The sequence below is a fragment of the Staurois parvus genome, unplaced genomic scaffold, assembly GCF_062004578.1.
Source record: "Staurois parvus isolate SC_StPar_1 unplaced genomic scaffold, SC_StPar_1.0 ptg000149l, whole genome shotgun sequence".
Classification (NCBI taxonomy): Eukaryota; Metazoa; Chordata; class Amphibia; order Anura; family Ranidae; genus Staurois; species Staurois parvus.
This window is the reverse complement of record NW_028317945.1, coordinates 3,828,944-3,854,169: the sequence shown is the minus strand read 5'-3', so window position 1 is coordinate 3,854,169 and position 25,226 is coordinate 3,828,944. Positions and strand designations below refer to the sequence as shown.

Genomic DNA, 25,226 nt, shown 5'->3' with positions numbered 1-25,226 from the left:
AATACATGCATAAAGTACACAGTTTACAAGTATCTGATAATTATAGGTGCATTAAGAATTAAGATAAGTGCATTAAACATTAAGATGTTTCTTTTTTTTTTTTTAGTTCCAAACATTACATGGCGAAATTGTGCAACAGTTAGATAAGAACACAAAGTTGGACATGCAGTTTATTCACGTAAGTTTCCTGTACCAGCATCTTGTACATTTACTTACTGTACCTTTTTATTTTTGTTTTTCCATCTCTCCGTTCTTATCTTGCAGATAACCAGCCTTATGTCTTAAACAACATAATAAAAAAGTTTAATACTGTGTGAATGAGCAATTAATGCAAAAACTCTAACCTGAAAAATCTTAAAGGAAGTAGTTCCCACTTAAATCTCATAAATTGTGAAAATTGCCCACGTGGCAACATATACCGTATTTTTCGCTCCATAAGACGCACCTAGGTTTTAGAGGCAGAAAACAGAAAAAAAAAAATTCTGAACTAATGGACTGCAGACATAGTAGAGGAGATGACCAGTGATTGTGGACAGTACAGGGATGACCAGTGATTCTGGACAGTACAGGGATGACCAGTGATTGTGGACAGTACAGGGATGACCAGTGACTGCGGACAGTACAGGGATGACCAGTGACTGCGGACAGTACAGGGATGACCAGTGACTGCGGACAGTACAGGGATGACCAGTGACTGCGGACAGTACAGGGATGACCAGAGACTGTGGACAGTACAGATGACTGCTGATCTTTGGGGAGGGGGGGGAGCGGGTACCTGAATTTGACAGGTACCCGCTCTTACTTCCGCAGAGTTTTTTTTTTATCTTACCTGTTCCTCGATCCAGCCGCGCGCTGTCTACCCGGCTTCTGTAGTGTGGACGCTCGGCGGACAGCCCGATGCCCAGTGCGCATGCGCGAGAAGCGCTGCGCTTTGTGATTGGTCCGGCGGCTTCTGGGATCTGTCATGTGTCCCAGGTACCGCCTTACCATTCACAAAGCGCACCGCTTCTTGTGCATGCGCACTTGGGACCCGGCTGTCACGCACACTACAGAAGCCGGGAAGACAGCGCGCCGCTGGATAGAGGAACAGGTAAGGTCCCACTGCAGAGCTGAGCGGCCGGCCCGGTATTCTGACACGGCGGCGGTGAAAATACCGGACCGGCCGCTCTATATTCGCTCCATAAGACGCACTGACATTTTCCCTCCTTTTTTTGGGGGAAAAAAGTGCGTCTTATGGAGCGAAAAATACGGTATATTACTGAATGGTGTATGGGCAGCTGCTGCTGTTTGGGCCCAGTGTGTAGAATGTAGAAATATAAATTAATATAATACATGATAGAAAAAATAAAATATAGATATAGTATTATACATTCATAAACAAATACCATAAAGGATATCTATCTAGGTAATCCAGAGCTTAATAACCTTGGTTGTTGAACTATCCAGTCTGCCCTAGACAGTTAGAATTAAATAAGTAAACTTCATTTGTAGTGTTCTACCTGTAACGATCACTATGTCACCTTCGCCAACAAGTGACAAATGAATGGTCAAACTCACACTGCGCTATCACCAATATATAGCAATGACACCCTCAACCTCATCCTGCACAAAGATTTTCCAGCTTGCAGGACCACAATCTAAGTGCCAGGAGATATTTTTCGGTAATATCTCTGTTTACAAACTATTTGAGAAAAATCGTATGCCAGATATAATTACAAAATATAAACATCCATGTTTACAAAAATAATATAACTTTAGTAGGCATGAGAGCCAATAAGTTTACAATGTTATAATAAACATAGATCAAATTGAGAATTTTTTTTAAAATAATATGCTCATCCAATAGCAAACACAAAATAAAATGTAAATAAAAAAAAATAAAAACAAAATAAAAAAAGGAAGGCCACATGAGACATCAGTTGTAGTCATACCAACAATGCCATAATAAAAGAATTATATATATATATATATATATATATATATATATATATACACACACACACACACACACTTTACTGTCAAAAGTATTGGAATGCCTGCCTTTACACGCACATGAACTTTTTTTTTTTTTAATCCAAACAACTTTTATTGTCATGATAATAGGGAAAATGGAACAGTACTTACAGAATCCACAATGACATTACTGCAAAAGCAGGAGTACACATAAATAGAACAACGTGGATGCGCAGATCCCGTAATAAACAGAATAACAGAAATGGTAATCAAACAAAACAGAGACCACAAGGATCCAAAACTTCCACATGCATTTTAATGGCATTCCAGTCATAGTCCGTAGGGTTCAATATTTAGTTGGCCCACCCTTTGCAGCTATAACAGCTTCAACTCTTCTGGGAAGGCTATCCACAAGGTTTAGAAGTGTGTCTATGGGAATGTTTGACCATTTTTCCCAGAAGCACATTTGCGAGGTCAGGCACTGATGTCGGACGAGAAGGCCCTAACAGTCTCCGCCCTAATTCATCCCAAAGGTGTTCTATCGGGTTGAGGTCAGGACTCTGTACAGGCCGGTCAAGTTCCTCCACCCCAATCTCGCTCATCCATGTCTTTATGGACCTTGCTTTGTGCACTGGTGCACAGTCATGTTGGAACAGGAAAGGGACATCCCCAAACTGTTCCCCCAAAGTTGGGAGTATGGAATTGTCCAAAATGTCTTGCTATGCTGACGCCTCAAGAGTTCCCTTCACTGGAACTAAGGGGCCAAGCCCAACCCCTGAAAAACAACTCCACACCATATTCTCCCTCCATCAAGCTTTACACTCGGCTCAGTGCAGTCAGACAAGTACCATTCTCCTGGCAACTGCTAAACCCAGACACATCCATTAGATTGCCAGACAAAGAAGCATGATTCATCACTTCAGAGAACACATCTCCACTGCTCTAGAGTCCAGTGGCAGCGTGCTTTACTCCACTCCATCTGACGCTTTGCATTGCACTTGGTGATATAAGGCTTGGATGCAGCTGCTCGGCTTTGGAAACCCATATACACTCTATAGAGGAATAGGCTTTGTTCATATTTTATGTCAGAGGTTTACAACCACATTAGGAATAGGGTGGCAAGAGCATGCCATAGATAGCCACATGTCTCAGTTTTTCATCTTAAAAAAAGAAAAAAGAACTAGGACAGTCATCACTTTTTCACACTCTGGCCTGTAAGGCAGCAAACAAAACATGTCTGATTGTCCTTGGCTGAGATTGAAACTGTACCACATATCTGTGTTATGCCTTGGAGTTCCTACTATACTTTATGCCGCCATGTAACTTTGGGTGACCTTTTCTAAATTTACATTCCGGTGTTTAGCAAAGATACAGTTGACAATGGTAGGAATGTCATTATCCAATATCTTCTGTGGCCAGAAGATATATATAGAATGCTTCTCAAACTTCCGTATCATTAAAAAAAATAAATAGTGGCATTTTTCTTTATATAGTGCTACCCTGGTAAAGGCCACTGGATGATGCCTGTCTTCTCATGCTGCCTTGACCCTGGATACTTCCCATCCCTTCTGACACTCTAGGTTCTGACATTTTCTGTACCCCTTTACATGATCCACAGACACAATGTAAACTTAACACAGCAGATTTCTGTATTGACGAAGATAAACAGCACGTCCAAGGCGCCGGTCAACCAATCCATAAAACAACATCTGTGGTTGGTTGAACAGGTCGCCAGGTAATCAGGTAATATCAGAATGACAAAGGCAAACAATAGTGAACAGTTGGGTAATAATTATGTATGGGGCTGTAAAAACACTGAGCAGTTAAAATATGCAGACAAGATGGGAATGGTGGAGAGTTCTATACCCCAGGGGATAAACCTTTCTTGCACAGCAGAGTATGGACAGTTCAAATGTTAGGCCTACGCAGTATCTTCGCCAGCATGTTGGAGTTCAGAAGTAAGAAGGCAAATCCTTAAAGGGTTAACAATCACTAAGTGAAGAGTAGATACAGCAGAAATGGAAAGTAATTTACAAACCTGGTTTATAATGTCTGCATGCAGTGTCCATGTGCTTGTTTTACTGAATGAGAGGGTGGGCTTCAGTCTGCTCACCAGATCCTGACAGAAATTGGCTTGTGCTAGAGGCGATGCAGGGTCTGTGCTCCCAGCAAGGTGGAAAGATGAATGCTGTCAGCTGCGTGTTGTCAGTGATCTGGGTGGCCTCTGTATCATAGCACACAGGCATCCCAGCAAGAGCAAAGGTTGTCTTCCACCAGTGTCCAGTCGTACAGGTTCACTTATGGAGAGGTAGCTATGGCTCACAGGGTCCTGGTAGGTCACAGTTCCCACAGCAGGATGGCAGGCACCTCTGCTCTATAGAAGGCCCCAGGAAGAAGAAACGGGCTTACCAGAAACAGCTCCTTACATAGCCTTTCCTATGATTACCTTTCTGATTGCAGCTTTCTGGGAGGTATAGGCAAGGAAACACTTAGGAGTCCAGGTATGGCTGCTTACAGGATTACAAGTCCCACAGTTCCTTGCTTCTTGATTCAGGAAGTGAGGTAAGCAATCTGAGTACAGCACTAGAGGGGGAAGCTAACCAGTCTGCAGTTCTGAGGATGATGTCCATCGCATCAATGTTATTATAGCCGGCACTTGGCTATATCTATTTAATGATTCATCCGGAATTTATTTTCCAGTATTGTGTCTACGAAAGATGATGTGAAAAAAAATTTATTTGTGTATGATCATTGGACAGGAAAGTGCCACAAGGAATCCATATAAAACATTTATTATTTTTATATATTTATTATTTATAAGATTGCATTAGCAAAATGACTTGTACAATATTGTGTTTTCTCTTTCCCTACAGGACAGCCAAAATCGATATGAAATGGAGTATCGTCAGAGGGCAGCCACTCTTGACAAGTGCATGTCAGAAGTTTGGAGAATGGAGAGGCAAAGGGATCGAAACTTGCAAAATATGAAGGTAAATGACAGAATGCAAATACATATTTATTATTCTTCTGAATAGACTCTGATGCGTATTTTAGCTTAGAATAAAACAAACTTTGTTTCTTGCACTTTTAGATTGTATTTATCTGCAGCATACCAGTTATATAGAAACAACTGATACCACTGTTTAACAGAGCAATAAAAAGTAGCCTAAAATTCCATATACCTAGCAAGATAGTAGGAAAATAAAAAGATTCCTTAAAGATAGAACCTAGAAGCCTGATTTCTGAATGAAAATGATGTATACTTTATTGCTTTTGGTCACTGCACCTTTACAATACTGTTTGTGACAGTTCAGTCTCTCATCCATCTATAAGTGTTATGCACAAGGATTGTTCTTGTTAATGGACACATTAACACACATGTTGATGCCTCTCTGTATATCATTGGAGAGTACTAACATTATTTATTATCTAATATTATTTATTAGGACTTTTAGATCATCCACAATTTTGTGGTTCTACACTATCTACTGTATATCCCAGGACTTTGCTTTTTCTCCAGTTGCTCTCAGTGTTCTGACCATGTTGTCTAGTTTATTCGTATATTGTCATCCCTGAATATGTATCAGTACAAATGTCACATTTTGTAGTTTGAATCAGTTCAGTTGGAAACTTTAAAACTTGTGTTACAATTTGTATTAAACTCACATCAACGCAGATTTTAGTGTGAACAAGCTCCAAAGTACTGCTAAACAATGAAACCAAGTATTATTGTGTTCACTTTCAAATATATGGGTGTTTCAGGCCTGGTGCTTCGAATATTGTAAAGGAAACTGAGCATATACTGTGTGCCTTCCAACATCATAAAACAGAATTCTTAAGTTGGGCATAGATGGAGCGATTGCAGTTTGCAGGAATTAAAGCCTCTCGATTCCCCCATAAACACAGTCAGTGTTGATGGGCGAATCCCTCCTGTTAGCAATAACCGCATGTAAAATCCAGCAGGTTGGTTGTACCCAAGTAGATCGATCAACCTGGGTACATTCAGCCTGCCCGTATGTGGTTCAAATCTTGTCTGGTCCCTGTTGAACCTGCTGAGTTTGAAACCGTCTATGGCCAGCTTTAGACCCTGTTTGTAGTTATGCAAAAAGGCTGCCCATATTTCAGTCTTCCAGTGTGTCATTCCTACTGTAAACATATTTACTACCCCCCCCCTTTTATTTATTTTTTTTCTTCTCCTCTCCAGCCCTCTCACTCTCTCTCTTCCCTTTTTCTCTGCTATGTCTTTCTCATGTTTTTCTCGACTCTTTGTTATTTCCTACATTCTTTGCCTTTTTTCAGTCTATGATTAATCACAACAGACAGTGGAGTTTTGGTCTCTGTGTGCGTACTGAGTCGCATTTCTGACTTGGGAACATATTTTCCTTGTACTCTTTTGAAATATGTACATGCTTGTATTACTCTTCATACCTTTCTTCTGTATTTTGTTTTATGATTGTATGGATACATGTCACATGTCCTATGCTGTTCCGTTGTCATAAATAAAGAATTTGAAAAAAAACCCATATTTACTAAATTAGATTTATGTCATTTATCTCTCTAAACTGTGATTTTACACTTCTTGTGTCTTTCTTCACCCTGTCATTTAAACCAATTTTCCATGGATTTTCCAGGAGAAAGTAAACATGCTGCATACAGACATGTTGTCCTTTGTAAGAGAGAGCCAACGAGCAGCAGAGCTGGAAGAGAAGCGAAGGTATCGATTTCTGGCAGAGAAGCACTTACAACTTTGCAATTCCTTCATACAGTACCACAGTCGGGTAAGTTAGAACAATCACACAGCTTTTTTGACATTTCTCGTTTTATTTGTCTCTGTGGCACTTTCCATTGTTGACATTGCTGGGTGGGCAAAAGCTTGCACCTGTGCATAGAGTGATGCTCACAGGGCACAGCTACAGTATATCTTGAATATCTTCATTAGAGTACATCTGCAAAATCTTCTGCCTCAGCAGTAGTACACTTTGAGAGAGTGTCTAGACTGAATCTCTTACAATGGCATTAGGGGTAAGGGTAACAACAGGCAGCCCATATACAAGGAAATATGAGACTATGATTATACCCTTAAGAGAAATGTTATTCTAATAACATGGACATCTACTATTCAGGGGAAGTCAGTTGATTCCAATACTGTACCTTATTGCAACGAATCAGCAAAGACCAGTAGAATGGTTGAGAAAACAATTTCCAGCCACTTGGCCAAAAAGCCAAAGGGTCACGAGTCATGAGGTACAAGACACGTGGTCCAAATGAGGGAATTTTCACCACCACAAGGCTGGCTGACCCTTCTTCTCCTTGGCTATCACTAGTTTCCCAATCAAGTCCACTCTGTGCAGGTTTTGGCTGTGCTTTACCATCACAAAGAGACCAGATGACCAGTGCAGCATATTGAAGGGCAACGTTCCTACTTCTTCAGACTGCCTGCAGTCATACCCCATGCCTGCAGCCCACTAAACATTCAAATAGTTTTCACTGTACACATCAATGAAAAATGTATTCGTGTTATGCTTTTTACTGAACAATTGACATTGTGTCAAATGCAATGCATGTTCCAAATTATAGGGTGTTGAAGGAAGGGGACTGAGGTGCTCACAATGTTTTGCATAAGTAAATGCTGTGCATTATTTCTTCTATTTGTGACTGCAGACCTGAGGCTCATGTGCTTGTCTCTGAAGAGGAAAAGCATGCACAAGTTTCTTTAAGCATATCTCTATTCAAATCACAGCTAAGTCCAGAATGGCACAGAACGGTAAATTGTTTGCTGTCCCAGAATGTAAGCTCACCAGCAGGGTCTCATTACATAGTCCTGGTCCTGCTGTCCATACAAGAAAGTTCTTATTGTGCTGCTATGCAGCTCCACTCCCGCTGCTGTCAAAATACACTAATTAGTGGCGGCAGCCCCCGCTGATCCACAAAAGTTGCACTTTGCACCAAAATTTTATTAATTCATTGATATATTAGCACTTTGAACAGTAAGTTTTCTGAATTGCACTATGCTGTTTTACATACCTCCTATAATATTATATTCTCACAGCTGCTAGCATGATAAAATGAAAATGTTCTTTTACTCACATTGCAGATTGTGATTTTAAGAAACATACATTGTGAGAAAGAACATTTATAATAATCTAATATATTGTCTATCTATGCAAAAAAACAAGGAACCAACTAAAACCTTAATTGTTTTATTCTGCACATACAGGCACAGGGATTGTTTAATGTGCGAATACCCACATGGAAGGAACAGATTGATGCCAGTAGAGCACAGACAGGCCCAGTGGCTCAGGCTCAGAACTATACATCTGCCCGTTCAGCCCCAAACCAAAGGGATTCAATGGTAAGAAGATGCCATTATTATACTTTCACATGGTATGCATTTGGCGGTACCATGAAAAGACTGGGGAGGGGGGGTATTTGCTTCTTCGGCAGTACTATTAAGACATATTAGACTGATATCCTTGTCAAAGTGGGATTCGCAGTCTGTGGTATGTACTAAACATATATACTGTAGCTATCTGTTTCTCCTTTAGAACCATGATCACAGTGTCTACCAGAAAAAAGTCTTCCAGAACCACCTCTGCGGCTCTACGGTGCCATGTGACCAAATGTAGAGAGCAATGCAAACTGAGGCTGGAAGATGGGTTAAAGCGATAATAAACTTCTGAAAAATTAAAAAAAAAAAAAATTTCTCCTGCAAGGTAATATCATAATGTGATAGTATGTATTGCATACTAGCACATTATGAAATAGGTATCTTGAAACAAAATCCTCCAGCTGTGGCTTTCACCACTGACAGGGCTTCCATCTTCACCCAGTCTTTCTTCCGGGTACATGGGCTCCAGACGCTTGAATGGCCGATTCACAATAACATCACTCCCGCACATGCATACAGGAGTTACTGCTGTGGTACAGAGCTCTGAAGGAACTGCATGAATGTTCTGTATTTTCAGAGCGCATGCACCTGTGATGTCACTGGCAGCCAAACAAGCGAATATCTCCTAAATGGTGCATGTTTAGGAAATATTAATTTTACCTACAGGTAAGCTGTATTATAAGGTAAGCTATATATAAGGTATTATATATATATATATATATATATATATATATATATAAGCTATTATAATTTGTATATATAAGCTATGATAAGGTAAGTTAAATTATTAAAATCACAAAGAAAAGTTCACTACCACTTTAAGCTGTGTCACAACAGACTATTTAGGGACACTCACCTTTTACCATCCCAAAAATCAATGCAGCACCATGGTACATTTTGCCTGGTACACTTTCTATAGCCCACAGAAATCTGTCCCTGCCATTAAAGGGCTAGTTGGTTGCGTTTTGCCTCCAGGGTGAAGGTTTCCATTCCTCCCCTGGGAGGTACCATCCTTTGAAGAATATATACTTTACAAATTCATCAGAATGCCTAATTGCATAGAGCTTCAGCTGGGTGGTATGTGGCATGTTAAAGTCTAGACCTTTTAAAGGATAGAAACATCATTTCACAAAGCCTTGTGAGTTCTTCTACATGCATTTGTTATTTTATTTTCACATAGCAGTGGAAGGATTATGGCTGATGTGCTCAGTTCAATGTAACCATGTTTTCTAAAATTGTGGATGACAGTTCCTTATCTGATATCTCAGTTTTTTTACTGGTAAAACGGAATAGTTCAGTCTGACCTGAAACAGCTGGATTGTTACATCTAAATAGAATACATACAAGAATAACAGTTTGTTAAGAAGTGCTTCTTGTAATTACTGTTTCTCATGAATAATTCTTCATCCAAACCCGGTAACATCATCATCATGTAATCGAAGATCCAGTTTAATCACTGGCAACAGAATAACGCATAATATTGGGTTTGATAGTCGCAACTGATTGGGAAACCTTATAATCTTCACCTATACCTTTTAACATTGAGGTTGAATTTTTTGGGGTTTTCACCCTATGTATTTTTGTTTCAAGGTAATGGTCAGAGATTTGGATGGGACATTTTTATTCCTTTTTTTAGTTTATAATTAAGCCTGGGACAGCAACACAAATCCTAGTTGATTAGGTGCTTGTGAGGATCTTACTTTGTGTAAGCATTGGACTCAGTAGGAGTCATTTAGTCATTATTTGTGTGGGCTTCTCTGATCCTGTAGGGTCAGCGAATCCCACTACTTTTTTTGTGTGGGGGGAGTTCACTTTTCTCTCTTTATTCCTTTCTCTTCTTTTTGGGTTTTTTTTTTTGTCCAGATTTGTGTCCAAAATTGGCCAGATTGGTACACTTAAGCTTTGTTCTTTTAATGCTAAAGGTTTAACTTCTTCATTCAAGAGATCTCAAATCCTGTACTCTCTTTATAAGCAAAAGGTTACTTTTATTCTTTTCCAGGAGATACATTTTTGTTCAAATTGCATACCCAATATATGCAATAAACATTATCCAGTTTGGGATCATTGCTCTTTGCTTTGTCCGAATCTAGGGGTGTTTCTATTGCGATTCATAAATCTCTTCCTAATCAAATACTTGGCACTTTCACTAGTCGGGACATACAATCTCTACTCCTCTACATTTATGGGAAAGTATATAATATTATTAATTCATACTTGCCAAAGCAGGATCCAATTAGAACTGGTATTCAACTACTTTCTTACCTTCTGGAACAATCAGAAGGGTTCATTCTAATCGGGGGGAAATTTTCATTTTGTCCTTGATCAGTATGTGGACACCACTGCTTTTTCTCCCCCACGCCATCAATCAACTGAAAAATTTTAAACATGCTTTAGTTAGACATCAGTTGGTGGATGTATGGAGCATCTTACACCAGACTGGTAGAACGTACTATTCAGCAGCGCATAATACATATAGAATAGATTTGTTTCTCATTAGTCAATTTGGTCTGACTATGACCCCTTGGTCCTCAATTGGATATTTTCTTTGGTCCAATCATGCTCCGTTTTTTTGGAATTATTTCTTTTGAACCATCCAACTTCAGGCTAGGCTTGGAGATTAAAGGACGATCTCCTTAAAGACTAACTTTATGTGTTGGAAATTCATCAAGCGATCTTGGGCTTTATAGCGATTCATGAAACTGCCCTAACTTCCCTTCCTTTGCAATGGGAAGCTTTAAAATGCGTTTTGTGTGGCCGATTCAACAAATATGGTACCAGATTGTAAGCAGATAAGTCCTGCAGCATATCTTCTCTTTTAGAGGAAATCTCAACTTTAGAATCCGCTCATAAGCAAAATCCCACCCCTGATACTTTAGTGGGTCTCTTGGATAAACGTACTGAACTATGATTACTAATAAATGAAAAAATGGTAATAAACCAGGCTGCCTTCTTGCACTGGTTCTACATCAACAAATTTCTTCAACCTCTATACCAGGGGTCTCCAAACTTTCTAAACAAAAGGGCCAGTTTACTGTTCTTCAGACTTTAGGAGGGTCGGAGTACCCAGGGGAGTAGAAAATGTCCCAGCGTCAGTAGGAGTAAAAAAAATGACATTTTGCTAGTAGTTAGTGGAAGTAGGAATAGTGTCAGGTCATTGGTATTAGTTGGAGGAGCAGTGCCCCATCATTGCATTTAGTGAGAGGAATATTGCCCCATCATTGGTATTAGTGGGAGGAATAATGCCCAAACATTGGTGTCAGTTGGATGAATAGTGCCCCATCATTGGTATCAGTGGGAGGAATAGTGCCCCATCATTGGTATCAGTGGGAGGAATAGTGCCCCATCGTTGGTATTACTAGGAGGAATAGTGCCCCATCATTGGTGTTAGTTGGAGGAACAGTGCCCCATCACTGGTATTACTAGGAGGAATAGTGCCCCATCATTGGTATTAGTGGGAGGAATACTGCCCCATCATTGGTGTCAGTGAGATGAATAGTGTCCCATCATTGGTGTCAGGGGGAGGAATAGTGCCCCGTTATTCATGTCAGTGGGATGAATAGTGCACCATCATTGGTATTAGAGGAAGGAATAGTGCCCCATCCTTGGTATTAGTTGGAGGAATAGTGCCCCACCCTTGCTATTAGAGGAATAGTATCTAATTGTATATATCAGTGGAAGGAATTGTGCCCCATCATTGGTGTCAGTGGAAGGAAAAATACTCTACAGTTGGTGCTAGCGGAAGAAATGGTGCCTCCTTGTTGGTGTTAGTGGGAGGAATAGTATTCTGAGGGCCAGACTGAGGCAAGCAAAGGGCCGCAATTTGGAGACCACTGCTCTATACCAACAATTCAGAAAGTAATTTTCAGGAGAAATGACACACAACCCTAAAGAAATTTCAGGTTTTTTATTTGAAACTTTACAATATTCCTACTCAATATTCAAATATGGATTCCAAAGCATTCTGTCTTAAGGTACGTCAATATATTTCAGAAGCTTCTTTACATATTTTACCTGCTGATGTAGTGGAGGACTTAGAGGTGAATTGTTCACCTGAGGAGGTGAAAACTAGTGCAGCTTTGTTGGTTCCTGGTAAGAGTACAGGCCCAGATGGATTTACTCCACGCTTTTATAAAACGTTTGTGGAAGCTCTTCTGCCTGTTTTAACTAAGACTGTGCATTCCATTTCTGTCACTCAACCCTTTGCCCTACAAGGTATGAAGCAAATATTTCAATTATTCCCAAGCCAGGTAGATATCACATGATTTGCAGCAATTACTGCCTGATTTCCCTTATGAATATAGACTTGCATCTCTACTCTAAGCTTATTGCAGATAGGCTTATGCCTATTCTTCCAACTCATATTCATTTAGATCAAGCCATATTTGCGTTAGGCCGGGAGGCTAGAGATAATTTCCTCCAGCACTATATGCTCCATCTCTTCTGAAATGGCAAAATATAAAGGACACTAGGCTTGTCCAGGCCCTGATTGATGGCAAACGCACCCCCCAAGCTTCTATGGGACCTTGCAGGAAGTCTGGATGGCACATTCTCTATCACAGATTTCTCCGATACATAGATCTTTGATGAAATTTGAGCAAATATTATTGCAGGAGCTGAAACCGACTCATGTTTTTCCACTGTATACAAATTATTGCTTGGTGATAATTATTCATCTGATATAATTTGGGGCCAAGTGGTAATCTGAGCTGGATATTTTGATTTCTCCTTCAGACTGGGATAAAGCTTTCCTACTGACTCATAAATTATCAATGTTAGAACAGAATTATAAAATCCTTGCCAGATGGCAACCAAGTGACTTACTGGAGTTTAAATGCATGGGGTACCATGTCTCATATTTGGCATCATTGTCCACTTGTCTTCACATTTTGGTCAAAGATATTTAGCATTTTTCATTAAATTCTCTCCAACTAGATATTCATACTTTATTATCAATCATCCCAGGTTCTATTAACATGTTAAAAAAGGCATCCTATGTCATATGCTCATTGCAGGACAGACTGTTATAGCTCATAATTGGCATAAGCCAGTCTGCCCCTCAATTGTGGAATGGGTGTGCGAAATAAATGAGATTCGTACAATGAAACAGATGATCCATGCTGAAGAGAGCCTTTTGGGACGATGCCCAGCTGAGTGGTTTTACAGGCAGAATCTGGATGTATTTCTGGGTGTTTTTTCTTTCATTTTCTTCTGCTTTCTCTCTTTTTTTTTTTTTTTTTTTTAGGGTTATTTTTTTTCTTGTTTTTTAGGATATTGGTATTTTTGGGGTGTAGGTTAATATATGACTTTTAAGACTACACATTCCAGTGCTTACTATTATGTTTTAATTATAGCCATTATTAGTAAGGGCCTACAGCCCTATGGCTTGGTTAGTGGATATATATTATATAAGGGTTTCTTTTTCTTTTTTCATGTCACGTTATAAACTGCTTGGGAAGAGGGATCTTATTGCCTTTTTTTTTTTTAGAAGTGGCGTTTTGCCCGATAGGACTAGACGGTTTCCAAGTAAGATTTTTGTTTTTTACCCCACCAAGCTTTTGAAGTAAAATTTTTAATAATCCTAACTGATCTTGAATGTAAAAACTGAGAACTGCTATGCTGTAACTAGTTTGCTTGACCTATAGTAATTTGATGAGGTACTAAGTTTGTAGTTTTCACATGTTATATAAAAAATGAAGATTAAACATAATCACTGCTAATACTGACTATATCTCCCTAGAATATAGGCATTAGTGGGCATATCCGCAATGTGTGCAACTTTGTCTGCATTTAATTTAGGGCATGAGTTAGTGAGATTCATTTCTTGCATTCTGCCTAGTGTTATATATGTTTTCTGTAGGAGCCCCAAGCTAATATCGCAGATCAACTAAAGATCCTTTACAGTTTCCTGCCATGTCTTTTCTGTAAGCCCTATTATGTTGGTCTGTCATTGCAAAACACTACATTGCTCTGTCATTGCTAAAGTCACAGTGGCTCAAAATGAATATGATTCAGAAATATTTAGACAGAATAAAGGTGAGTAAAGCACCTGGACCAGATGGCATACACCCACGGATCCTAAAAAAAATGAACTCTGTAATTTCAAAGCCATTGTTTCTAAAATTTAGAAACTTTAATAACTGGCATAGTACCACTGGATTGGCATAAGGCCAATATGGTGCCTATATTTCAAAAAGATCTAAGTCTTTGCCAAGTAACTACAGACCTGTTAGTTTAAAGTCTATATTTGGGAAAATACTGGAAAGGTTAACTAAAGACCACATAGATGAGTTCTTGCTAGAAAAAAATATTTTAAGTGACAGACAGCATGGATTCATGAAAGACAGAAGTTGTCAAACAAATCTAATTTCTTTTTATGAGGGGGTGAGCAAAACCTTAGAAAAAGTAATGGCTGTGGATGTAGTATATTTGGATTTTGCAAAGGTATTTGACACCGTTCCACACATACGGCTAATGTGCAAGATAAGTCTACAGGCTTGGAAAAATCAATTCACAAAAAAGGATATCAGGGTGTGAGATGGGGAAACAGATCTCATTGTTTGAACACTGTGTGGAAGTAAATTAATGTTTTGACTGACATTCTGCGGTTTAGCCACAAGGTGTCACTGTTTTTCTAACACAGCCTCAGACTGCATAGATATTTTGTATATTCATGAAGAGGTGGGGTTTTGCACACAGAGTTGGAGAGAACAGTAAGGAGAGATAGAAGCCATGTTTTGGAGCATGGTGAATAAGGGGCCCTGGGAGCTGAGAATCTGATGACATCCAGGTGTGAAAGCGTCCCTCCGTAACCAGAGCTGCAGCTAAGTGAAGCTGATGAGATTGCTGCCAGGAAGCTGATGAGATTGCTGCCAGGAATGCTGATGAGATTGCTGCCAGGAAGGCTGATGAGAGCAGAGCAACTAAGCAACATATACGGCGAGACTGCATGCTTGTTGGAGACACATTTGTTCTGTTCAGAGTCACCAGCGGATGCAAAGCAGACCTGGGTCGGTAAGATCGTGCACGCACCTCATTTCAGTGTTGGCGCCTTGAGACTGAGTCCAGGCCTATAGTTAGTTAGTTAGGGTCTCTGTTTGTGTCAGGCCACAAGTGTTGTTACTGATCATTGGAAGGACTCCACAACTTAAAGTTACATTTCACATTGGAGAGCTGATAAAATCCTTCAAACTCAACCCAGACTGGCGTTTTGCTCAGAAGGAATACTCAGGCACATGCTACAGGACCAGTTATGGCAGGGGGAATACTGTAGATTTGTGTAAGATTGTAAGCTGTTGTGCTGCACCACAGGCTAGCCCATACCATACACCCATACCCTGATTCCTGCTCTTTTAGGGTGATAACGGGTAAGGTGTGGCAGCTTAGTTGTGCCCGCCAGTAGGTAAATTACTTCACTTTCTACCTTTATCCATCAGAAAGCGCCGTGCTATGCAGCACAAGGATCTCAGCCTTTGGGCTGGGTGTATGTAAATTTATTGTGTGTTTCCAGCATTTGTGGTTGTGTTTATTTGCCACATCTAAGTAAAATTCTGTTGTGGCAAAAGCTGGTGTTGGGGTTGCTTTCCTCATTCATGACTTCACTGTATCCTGGGGAGCCCACCCCGGTACACGGCTTACAGGGGAACTGGAGAAAGTCCAGAGAAGGGCAACCAAACTAAGGCATGGAGTAGGTCAGCTATGAGGAAAAATTAGAGGAACTGAATTTATTCTCTCTTGAGAAGAGGAGATTTAGGGGGAATATGATCAACATGTATAAAGACATAAGTGGTCCATATAGTAGAGTTATTCAATTTAAGGTAATCACAGAGGACAACGGGGCACTCTTTACATCTGAAGGAAAAGAGATTTAATCTCCAAATATGGAAAGACTTCTTCACAGTAAGAGCTGTGAATATGTGGAATAGACTCTCTCAAGAGCTGGTTCTGACCAGCTCAGTAGATTGTTTTAAAAAAAGGACTGGATTCTTTCCTAAATGTACACAATATAACTGGATACTAATATTAATAGGTAAAGTTGATCCAGGGAATATCTGATTGCCTCTTGGGGGATCAGGAATTAATTTTCTCCCCCAGTGAAGCATATTGGATCAAGCTTTTTTTTTTTTAGGGGCGGGGGGGTTGCCTTCAACTGTGGGTATAGGAATGTGTATATAGGATTGTATACATTTTTTCTTTTTTGTTGGTTGAACTAGATGAATTTGTGTCTTTTTTCAACCAGACTAAGTAACTATGTAAAAAGTACATTGGAATACTCTTAGGTAACAAACATTTATAAAGGCTTGAAAAGGGCTTGATCATTGATTCTTTAACAAAGAATGGCTGTTTCCAGATTGATATGTCTGCATCCTGTGTGAACCACCACATTACAGTATATAAAATGGTTGTCCGAAAATAGATTTAGAGATTTGGCATGGCTAGTCCATTTAGAATAAATAAATCTATTTAGAATAGTGTTCCTATCTAACTTTACATACTTATTTAACCATTAGCCGCCCGGCCAATGGCCGTTTGGCGGCTTCAAAAGTGTCTCTGCACTCCGGGTGCACGCCATTTGGCGTGCTCCTGCACATGCGCAGTTTGCGCTAATGCAGAGTGGCGCAGCAGTGCGATCTGTCACCGGCCGTGCACCTCGGACACGGCCGATGACAGATCCGAGTACCGGCTCCCGTTGCTGGTACCATGTGACCTGCTGTGACCAATCACAGCAGGTCACATGACAGTTGTATACAATGGATGGCTTCATTCATGATGCCATCCATTGTATACTAGTGCCTAGCTGTGAATGGTCACAGCTAATCACATGCACGTCATGTGATTAGCTGTGACCAAATCACAGCTAAGCACAAAAAAAAAAGAAAAGCTGAATGAATCGATTTCATTCAGGTAAATGCTTGCTTATAGCAAAGTAATTCTTTGCTATAAGCAAATTTGTGTAAAAAAAAAAAAAAAAATACTGATCACTTCCCCAAAGTAGTACAATGTTACTATGGTAACATTGTACTACTTTGGTCATAGTAAAATATGAAAAACAAAATTTAAAAAAAATAAAAAAAAATGTAATAAAAAATTAAATATAAAAAAAAATATATATATATATATTTTTTTCATACTGTCACCAGTCAGTGTCCCTGTTCACCGCCATGCCAGTTATATGATGACGCTGTACTGCACTGGTGACAGTATGTAAAAAAAAAATAGTGAAAATAATTTTTTTAATTTTTTCATTTTCTGCAAAATTATGACAAAAAAATACAACTTCAAAAAACTCGCCATGCCTCTTATGAAGTACGTCGGACTGTCTACTCTGCAAAAAGGGGTCATTTGGGGATATCTGTACTATTCTGACATTCTTGGACCTCAAGAAATTAGATTGGCTGTCAGTACTTCAGGATTGATCAATATTCAGATCTATACCATAGTTTGTGAACTCTATAACTTTCCTACAAACTAAATAATACATCCTAATTTGGGTTATTTTCACCAAAGACATGTAGCAGAATACATCTCGGCCTAAATTTATGAAGAACAATTATTTATTTGTAAACTTTTATAACAGAAACAAAGATAAATGTGTTTTTTTTTTCAAAATTTTTGGTCTTTTTTTGTTAATTTAGCAAAAAATAAAAACCCCAGCGGTGATTAAATACCACCAAAAGAAAGCTCTAGTTGTGTGAAGAAAATGATAAAATTTTAGTTTGGGTACAGTGTTGTATGACTGCGCAATTGTCATTCAAAGTGTGAGAGCACTGAAACCTGAAAAATGGCCTGGGCAGGTAGGTGTAAAATTGCACGGTATTGAAACGGTTAAGCAGTCACCTATTTGGATACACAATAGTCTTTTTAAATGTTATTCAACGATTACTCTCATTTTTATGGATGAAAAGATTCGTAGGTTTTGGGAACTCCTGAATCTTTTCATCCATAAAAACGACAGTAATAGTTGAGTAACATTTATAAAGATTGTATATCCAAATAGGTGACTGCTTAAATAAGTATGTAAATTTAGATAGGAACACTATTCTAAATAGATTTATTTTGCTAAGAAACAGAGTAAGGGGGTGTCAAACACAACCTCAATTTAAATTTAAATTGAATATTCACTGCAAGTATGACTAGCCATACACCTTTAGATTTTTCTTGTTCAACCCTGCAGTCTAAATGAGAAAAATCATCAGTTCCCCATCCACGTCATCTCCCCCACCAGTACAGTAACTGAAACTGCATGCAGGCACAGTTGGGCTAACAATTTTCCACCCAGCTCTATTAAATTATTCAGTCAAAGTTTGTAGAACCAGGTGGCGTGACAGGACAACCCACAGCTTGAAGTTCATCAGCAGGAATCAGAAAAGATTAGAGCCTTGTACGGCCAGATTAATTTACGTCTGAAAAATTGATGTAGGTGTTTCCAAATTATGCCTCCTAGAAATTTAAATGGCAAAATCCATTGTAGTGACATTGGTGTCACAATTTGCCTGGAATATCAGCTGAAGCTCTTAGGAGCCTCCATCTTTTAAACAAAAGAAAACATTGTCAGCATAAGAGAGATCCCTTTTTCCAGACTCCAAACCAAAAGAAACCCTGTCACCAACTTTAAAAAATTACAGGGTAGACAACTGAAAATCAGGTATTTTAAATGGTACATGCAGCATTATTCCTTTCCATAAAAAACTTTTCATTGACTTGCAAAGTGTCTCTGAACTTGCTTGAGAATTAAGACTCCAATGAACTATTCCCAAGCACAGCCCCCTCCCTCCTGGGAGTGTCTAATTACTGTTTGTGAATGTGAAATACTATAGAGGTTTGGTGGTTAACTTGAAATGTACAGAAGGCCTCAAGTAGTGTCTCCAACACTCCCCGAGGGCTGCACAATAGCATCTCACTTTCAAAATGAATGGGCTGTAATGCATCTCCATGCCTGAAAATGTCAGTTCTGGTGTGTTTTTTTAAACACACTGAAGAGAAAGTGGGAGTAAAATAAGCTCTACTGTTGCAGTAATAATAACTCCCAGTATTGGTGTCAGTAGCCATAATATTAACTCTCAGCATAAGTGTCATTTACCACAGTAATAACCCCCAGCGTTAGTGTCAGATACCACAATACAACAATGCTATTACACTACTCTCTCTGCTAACTTCAGGCCAGAACGATACTTCTACTGTTGGATGGAGATCACTTCACCTGACAGTACTGGCTAGACATGGGCACAGTGGAAAGTTTTGTTTGGTTTCATTTCAGATGCAAAGAATTTTGTTTTGTCATTTTCGTTATGTTGAACTGATTTGTTTTCAGTTTTTATTTTGTATCTTTGGCATTTGTTTCGTATATTCTTTGGTCCGGGTGGATTAAAAAAAAAGGTTGCAGTTTTTCCAGAAGATTGCTATATATTTGATATATTATCGAATCGTAAGGATTCAATATTTTCAGACGCTAGTCCAATCCACCAAGAGAAATGTCATGAGCTTATTGGATAATTTTGACTGGCATCATGTTCATCTGAATTAAGGAATGGAATGAAATTCAGATCAATTCATTATCCAAATCTATTATCAAATAAATTTGAAAATGTAATTAATTTCCCCATGGGCCTGAACTACTATTGCATCATGTGACATCATCCTAATGAAACAAATGAATTTGTTAATTTTGTTATAACTTTTTTTCAGATTTGATGACATTCATTAATGTCCATTCGGAGATTCTTATACATTCGAATCTCTGAAAATGAAATTTTCATCTAAATAAACAAATCTTAATGAAACGCACATATGTAGTGCTGGCTTTAAGTCTCACATTAAATGAAAAGTTCACCTTTTTGACAAAAATAATAAATGTAAATGTTTTTACAGGTAAAAAAAATGGGCATTTATTATTTTTGTCTGCAGTAGCCTGGAAAGCATTGCAATAGCGATCAGTAGATCACTGATGCCATGCAGATCTCCTGCAGACCTGTCACAATATCTGCTTGTACGGGATGTACAGTCAACAGATATACTGACAGGAAGCTTCAATGAACTACCACGGCGCTGAAGTAGTTCATTGAAAACTACAAGCCGACAGCCGCTAAGGCTGCTGGAACTTGTAGGCACAGTGACGCGGCCGTGTAGGCGGAGCCCCGCATGGTCGCAGTGTTTTCAAATTTGACAGATAATATGGGGAAACTTCTCCTTGTACTATCTGTCAGAGGGAGGGGGGGAGTGGCGGCTGCAGCTATGGGAACATGTTATATGTTCAACCCTAAAAACAAGTTAAACATGTAACATGTTCCCAAAGGTGGACTTATCCTTTATTACCGGGTGTGGGAACGCAAGACCACTCCACCCCAAATGGCTTCTTTCCCTGCTCTGCTCAACAGACATCACTACTTACACCAGTCGGAAGCTAGCAATATTTTTAAAACCTAGAGCCAATGTGATAAAGCATTTGTCTACTTAATACTGCAGAACAGGTTATCATAAAAGTCAGTGCTAAAACTAAAATCTACAGTTGAATGATTCATTTTATTGGCTGACTAGGCTACAACTAAAAGCTTTCCAGACAGCTTAGGCCTCTTTTATTAGGTACCATGACTAGCCTTCCACTACAAATAGGTTATGAGAATGAAAACAACACGTGCGTTACTGGTTTCAAAGACAAGATAACATTTTAATAGATACAGTACCTCCTATATATCCTGTCTATGCAGCCCTATAACCAGATGACTACCAAGCATAGAAGACAACCACTGGCGGTTGGTATTACTTTTCTGGAATCACTTTATAAGCGGCTACTCTAAATATTGTTAAATGTTCACATCAAGTTTACGAAAATTAAATGAAATAGAACTTTGTTAGAAACGTAAAGAGCAGACCATTCTGCCCATCCATAATTCCATAACAATAGTCTTAAGTGTGGAGGTTATATATCAGACTTGGCTCGTACTTTTGAAAATGAGTGTGTGATTGTAATGGATATTTTCTTTTTTCTTTTTTTTTTGCACAATGGTTTTTATTGATTATTAGAGGCTGATTACAGAAGTAACATACATACCTCCCTACTTTCTTAAATGATAAAGAGGAGCACCCTTTAGCACACAGTATGGAGGAGATTTACTAAGACTGGCGCATGCAGAATCTGATCACCTGTGCATGGTAGCCAATCAGCTTATAAACTCAGCTTGTTCAACTAAGCTTTGGCAATAAAATCTGGAAGGTGATTGTTTTCTGTGCAGACGTGAGCCTGATTTTGCACTCTACAGCCTTAGTAAATAAACCCCTATGTACACAAAGGACCCATCCTTGCTATGGCCCAGTTACCGGGATCACAAAGATCTAATGTACAGAAAATAATCGGCTAAACCACACGAGTTCTTTTTTTTCCTCTTCTATTTTTCCTTTATATTGGCTTTACAAAATAGCGAATGTAGTGTTATAGAGGTTGGATAAAAAGCTTAGTGCAGCGCAGCACTTTTGGAAGTAAAATGGTACATTTTGTATAGAGCTATGCACATCAGAACAAAAAGGACAACTGAGGCTGCACGAGGAACAGAGGGATTTGGTCTCACAAGGGGAACAGTCTCTGCAATTGAGCAACAGTTGAGAGCTATGGTCATACATGTGCATCTGGAAATGCATGTGGGTGCATTGGTATTTTATTTACAGAGTACAATAAACGTTATAGACCTTTTATGCTTTAGGAAATAAAAGCATATTTATAGACAAACAGGACTATATAGAACCTGCAAATACGTGTGAATGTGCTGCATAATTTACAGCAAATCTTCCTGTTTACATGCACATAACCTGGCATACATATACAGTACCTTAAACTTAGAAAGCACAAGCTAAGTGTTGTTGTACAACCAAAAATTTGTGTTTCAAATTAGTGAATTCACAATCTCATACTTGGTGATTTTGTCTAATTTTTACATTGAAACCTTTTCCTAATAGGAAATTGTAGATACCAACTGAGAAATGTTATTAAATTCTTTGGAATATGTATTAGACACCTAGATCTGTAGTGGATGTCGTTTCTATGGTGAACCGGTCAGAACAGAATGAAGTCAGAGCTCCAGTTGACATGGGCAGAAGAGACTTACATAGGACCTCATCGAATGGTGAGCAGAAACGCTGCCAATCCTTATTCTTACAGTGAATACATGGTGTACAGTTTGTTTAGGTTAGATATGTCCACTAAGTTAATATATATATATATATATATATATATATATATATATATATATATATATATATATATACATATACATACAGTGTGTGTATATATATATATATATATATATATATATATATATATATATATATATATGATGCTGGTTTAAGTAGTTTCTAATGAGAGAACTGTGTAGCTCTCTAAATATAACCTATTAATTGCTGTGTCTTAACTTTAAATGGTGGAAGGGCTACCAACTGTCCCAACTCCAGAACAAGATATCCAGAATAATTTGTTGATTGTGCCTTTCTCACTTTGACATCCTTAGTACAAATACTCTGAATTTCCCTAGCCACCCCAACTCCTAGATTTAGGGTGGCTATTCACACTATGATAAATAATCATTTTGTTTTCTGATTGATCCAATATGGATAATTGATCTATAGTCGACAACCCATTTGATTGATATGCCATGCACTGGAAAGTGGATTTCGATCTTCAGTAGTTAAGTCAGAATCATAACTTACAATCATAAATTATTGATTGCATCTCTGTTTCCACCATGTAATTTCATAATTCTTATATTCATGAACAGAGTGTCTCATTGCTGTTGATTGATGAAGAATGGTCAATAATTTCCTCCTTGGCTGATTGATTCAGATTAATCGAATTTAATTTAAATTGTGTAAATAAATTGGAAGGGAAGTGGCTTTTCAATAACTTTGCTTCAATTGCACATCTCTCAGGCAAAAAAAAAAAAGTGTGTATGGCCACCGTTAGACTTAATTTTCAGTGATCCATTGAGATTTCAGCTGTGTGGCCTCTTTAACACTGCACAAACTACTATTGGAACCTTCTCCATCAGGGCTGTACACACACACTGCAGTCTATATTCAGTCCAATAGAGGGTGTATACTCTGCATTCTATTAACTTGTCATAGGATTGAATGGAGATTGTAGTGCACATGAACAGCCCCAATGTAAAAGTTTCCAACAGCTTGATGTATAGCGCTGAGGAGGTTATGCAACTGAGATCTCACTGGATCGAGGAGAGGTGAGAGTTAGAGTGGGAGGGTGGACTGGGGAAGACAGGTGTCCCTGATATTTCTGGGTATTGGGGATGTTATGACTTACTCCTTCCACCCATGTGACAGCACTACTGCTTTGTGATTGATCCAGAGCTGTCATTTAAAAGGCAGGAAGAAGTGTTCTCAGCATTGTGTAAGCACTAACTGAAATCTTGCTGGAGCCTAAAAGGGTGACTCCCAGTGATATATGGAGTGGCAGGAAAGTAAATGGAATGTAGGTATTAGGTACCACTGTGGTCAGCTTTAAAGTGAACCTGTTGGATACCCAGCATGAACAAAGCACAAGGTTACTTTAACCCCCTCCCGCCTGACCTATATTAGAATGATGGCTGAGCAATAGAATTGCCATCCTGGGTGGACGTCACATGACATCCTCCCAGAATTGTGCCCCGTGCGCCCCAAGGGCCACGCTGCGGTGCAGCCTGTCACCCGCTGTCCACCGGACACAACGGATAACAGCTAAGTGTACCAGTGTTGCTACCAGTACCATGTGATCGCTGTGACCAATCACAGCAGAAAACATGGCAACTGTACACAATAAATGGCTTCCATTTGTAGCCATTCTTGTGTACTATTGTGTTGATCTCTGTGATTGGTTACAGTGATCACATTGTACATACAAGGCCATTCACAGCCCATCTGTACCATATGGTTAGCAGTGAACAATCACAGCTAATCACAACAGTACACACTGGCTGAATAGATGCATTCATTAAAAATGGTTGCATATAACAGTAATTTTCACGGTCATAAGCAATCACCAAAATAAAAATCCTGATCACCTTCCCAGAATGTCACTATGGTAACACTGTACTGCCCTATGTAAAAAAAAAAAAAAGCTAAACAAATTGAAAAAAAAATTCAATTTTTTTACATACTGTCACAAGTCAGACGGTATGTAAAAAAACAAACTGTATGCTGAGATTGTAGACCTTGCCTTCTAAAATTGCTAGATGCCTGTATGTCAGGCTGATCATGTAGTACTTCTTCCATCACTGACCAGGAACAAGTATACATACCAAGAGTTTAGACTTTAACCTTACCTGCATGCTTGTTCTGGGTCAGTGACTCAAAGCAGGAGGAAGGAGGTCAGCACTGACAGATTACGTTTCTCACAGCATAGCTGTACTGTTATGACAAGCATTTTGCTACCATTGTTACATCATGAATATCATGTTGATCTTTTCTGGTTTCATCTGTCATTGTATTTTTCTTATCTCCATTTTAGGATCCTCGGGTAATTTTCGTAGTCGTTCTAACTCCTTTGGTGAGGTGGCAGTAGCAGCTGTGGCAGCAGCTGCAGCCAGTACAGGGAATAGAAAGGTTCAAGCTATTGTCGATCACAACACAAAAGGAAACCGCACCTTGTTACCATTTTCTAAAGGAGATGCTATCACTGTTATGGTGCCAGAAGCCCGTAATGGTTGGCTCTATGGGAAACTGGACTCTCAATCCACGTGAGTCTTCATTTAGGAAGTCTGTCTCTTTGTGCTTGTCAAAATAACCCTTTGTAATTAGTTCCAAACTGATCAAAGTGTACAGTATGTCAAGCTAGAAATTTTTTTTCTATTATTGGATAGAGTAAGGAAGAGTTAGAACCTATGTCAAGTTTTTCTGCTATCTGGGGCTTCGT

General features: G+C 39.0%; 1 protein-coding gene across 1 annotated transcript in view; it reads left to right on the top strand.

The window, feature by feature from the left end:
• The window catches only part of BAIAP2L2 (BAR/IMD domain containing adaptor protein 2 like 2), a 90,180-nt gene that overhangs the window by 47,129 nt on the left and 17,825 nt on the right, over window positions 1-25,226 (top strand). Inside the window, exons 5-10 of the mRNA XM_089674257.1 lie at window positions 107-178; window positions 4,827-4,943; window positions 6,585-6,731; window positions 8,171-8,305; window positions 22,341-22,452; window positions 24,822-25,050. Coding sequence (XP_089530383.1) covers window positions 107-178; window positions 4,827-4,943; window positions 6,585-6,731; window positions 8,171-8,305; window positions 22,341-22,452; window positions 24,822-25,050 — 812 coding nt within the window. The remainder of the gene's footprint in view (window positions 1-106; window positions 179-4,826; window positions 4,944-6,584; window positions 6,732-8,170; window positions 8,306-22,340; window positions 22,453-24,821; window positions 25,051-25,226) is intronic.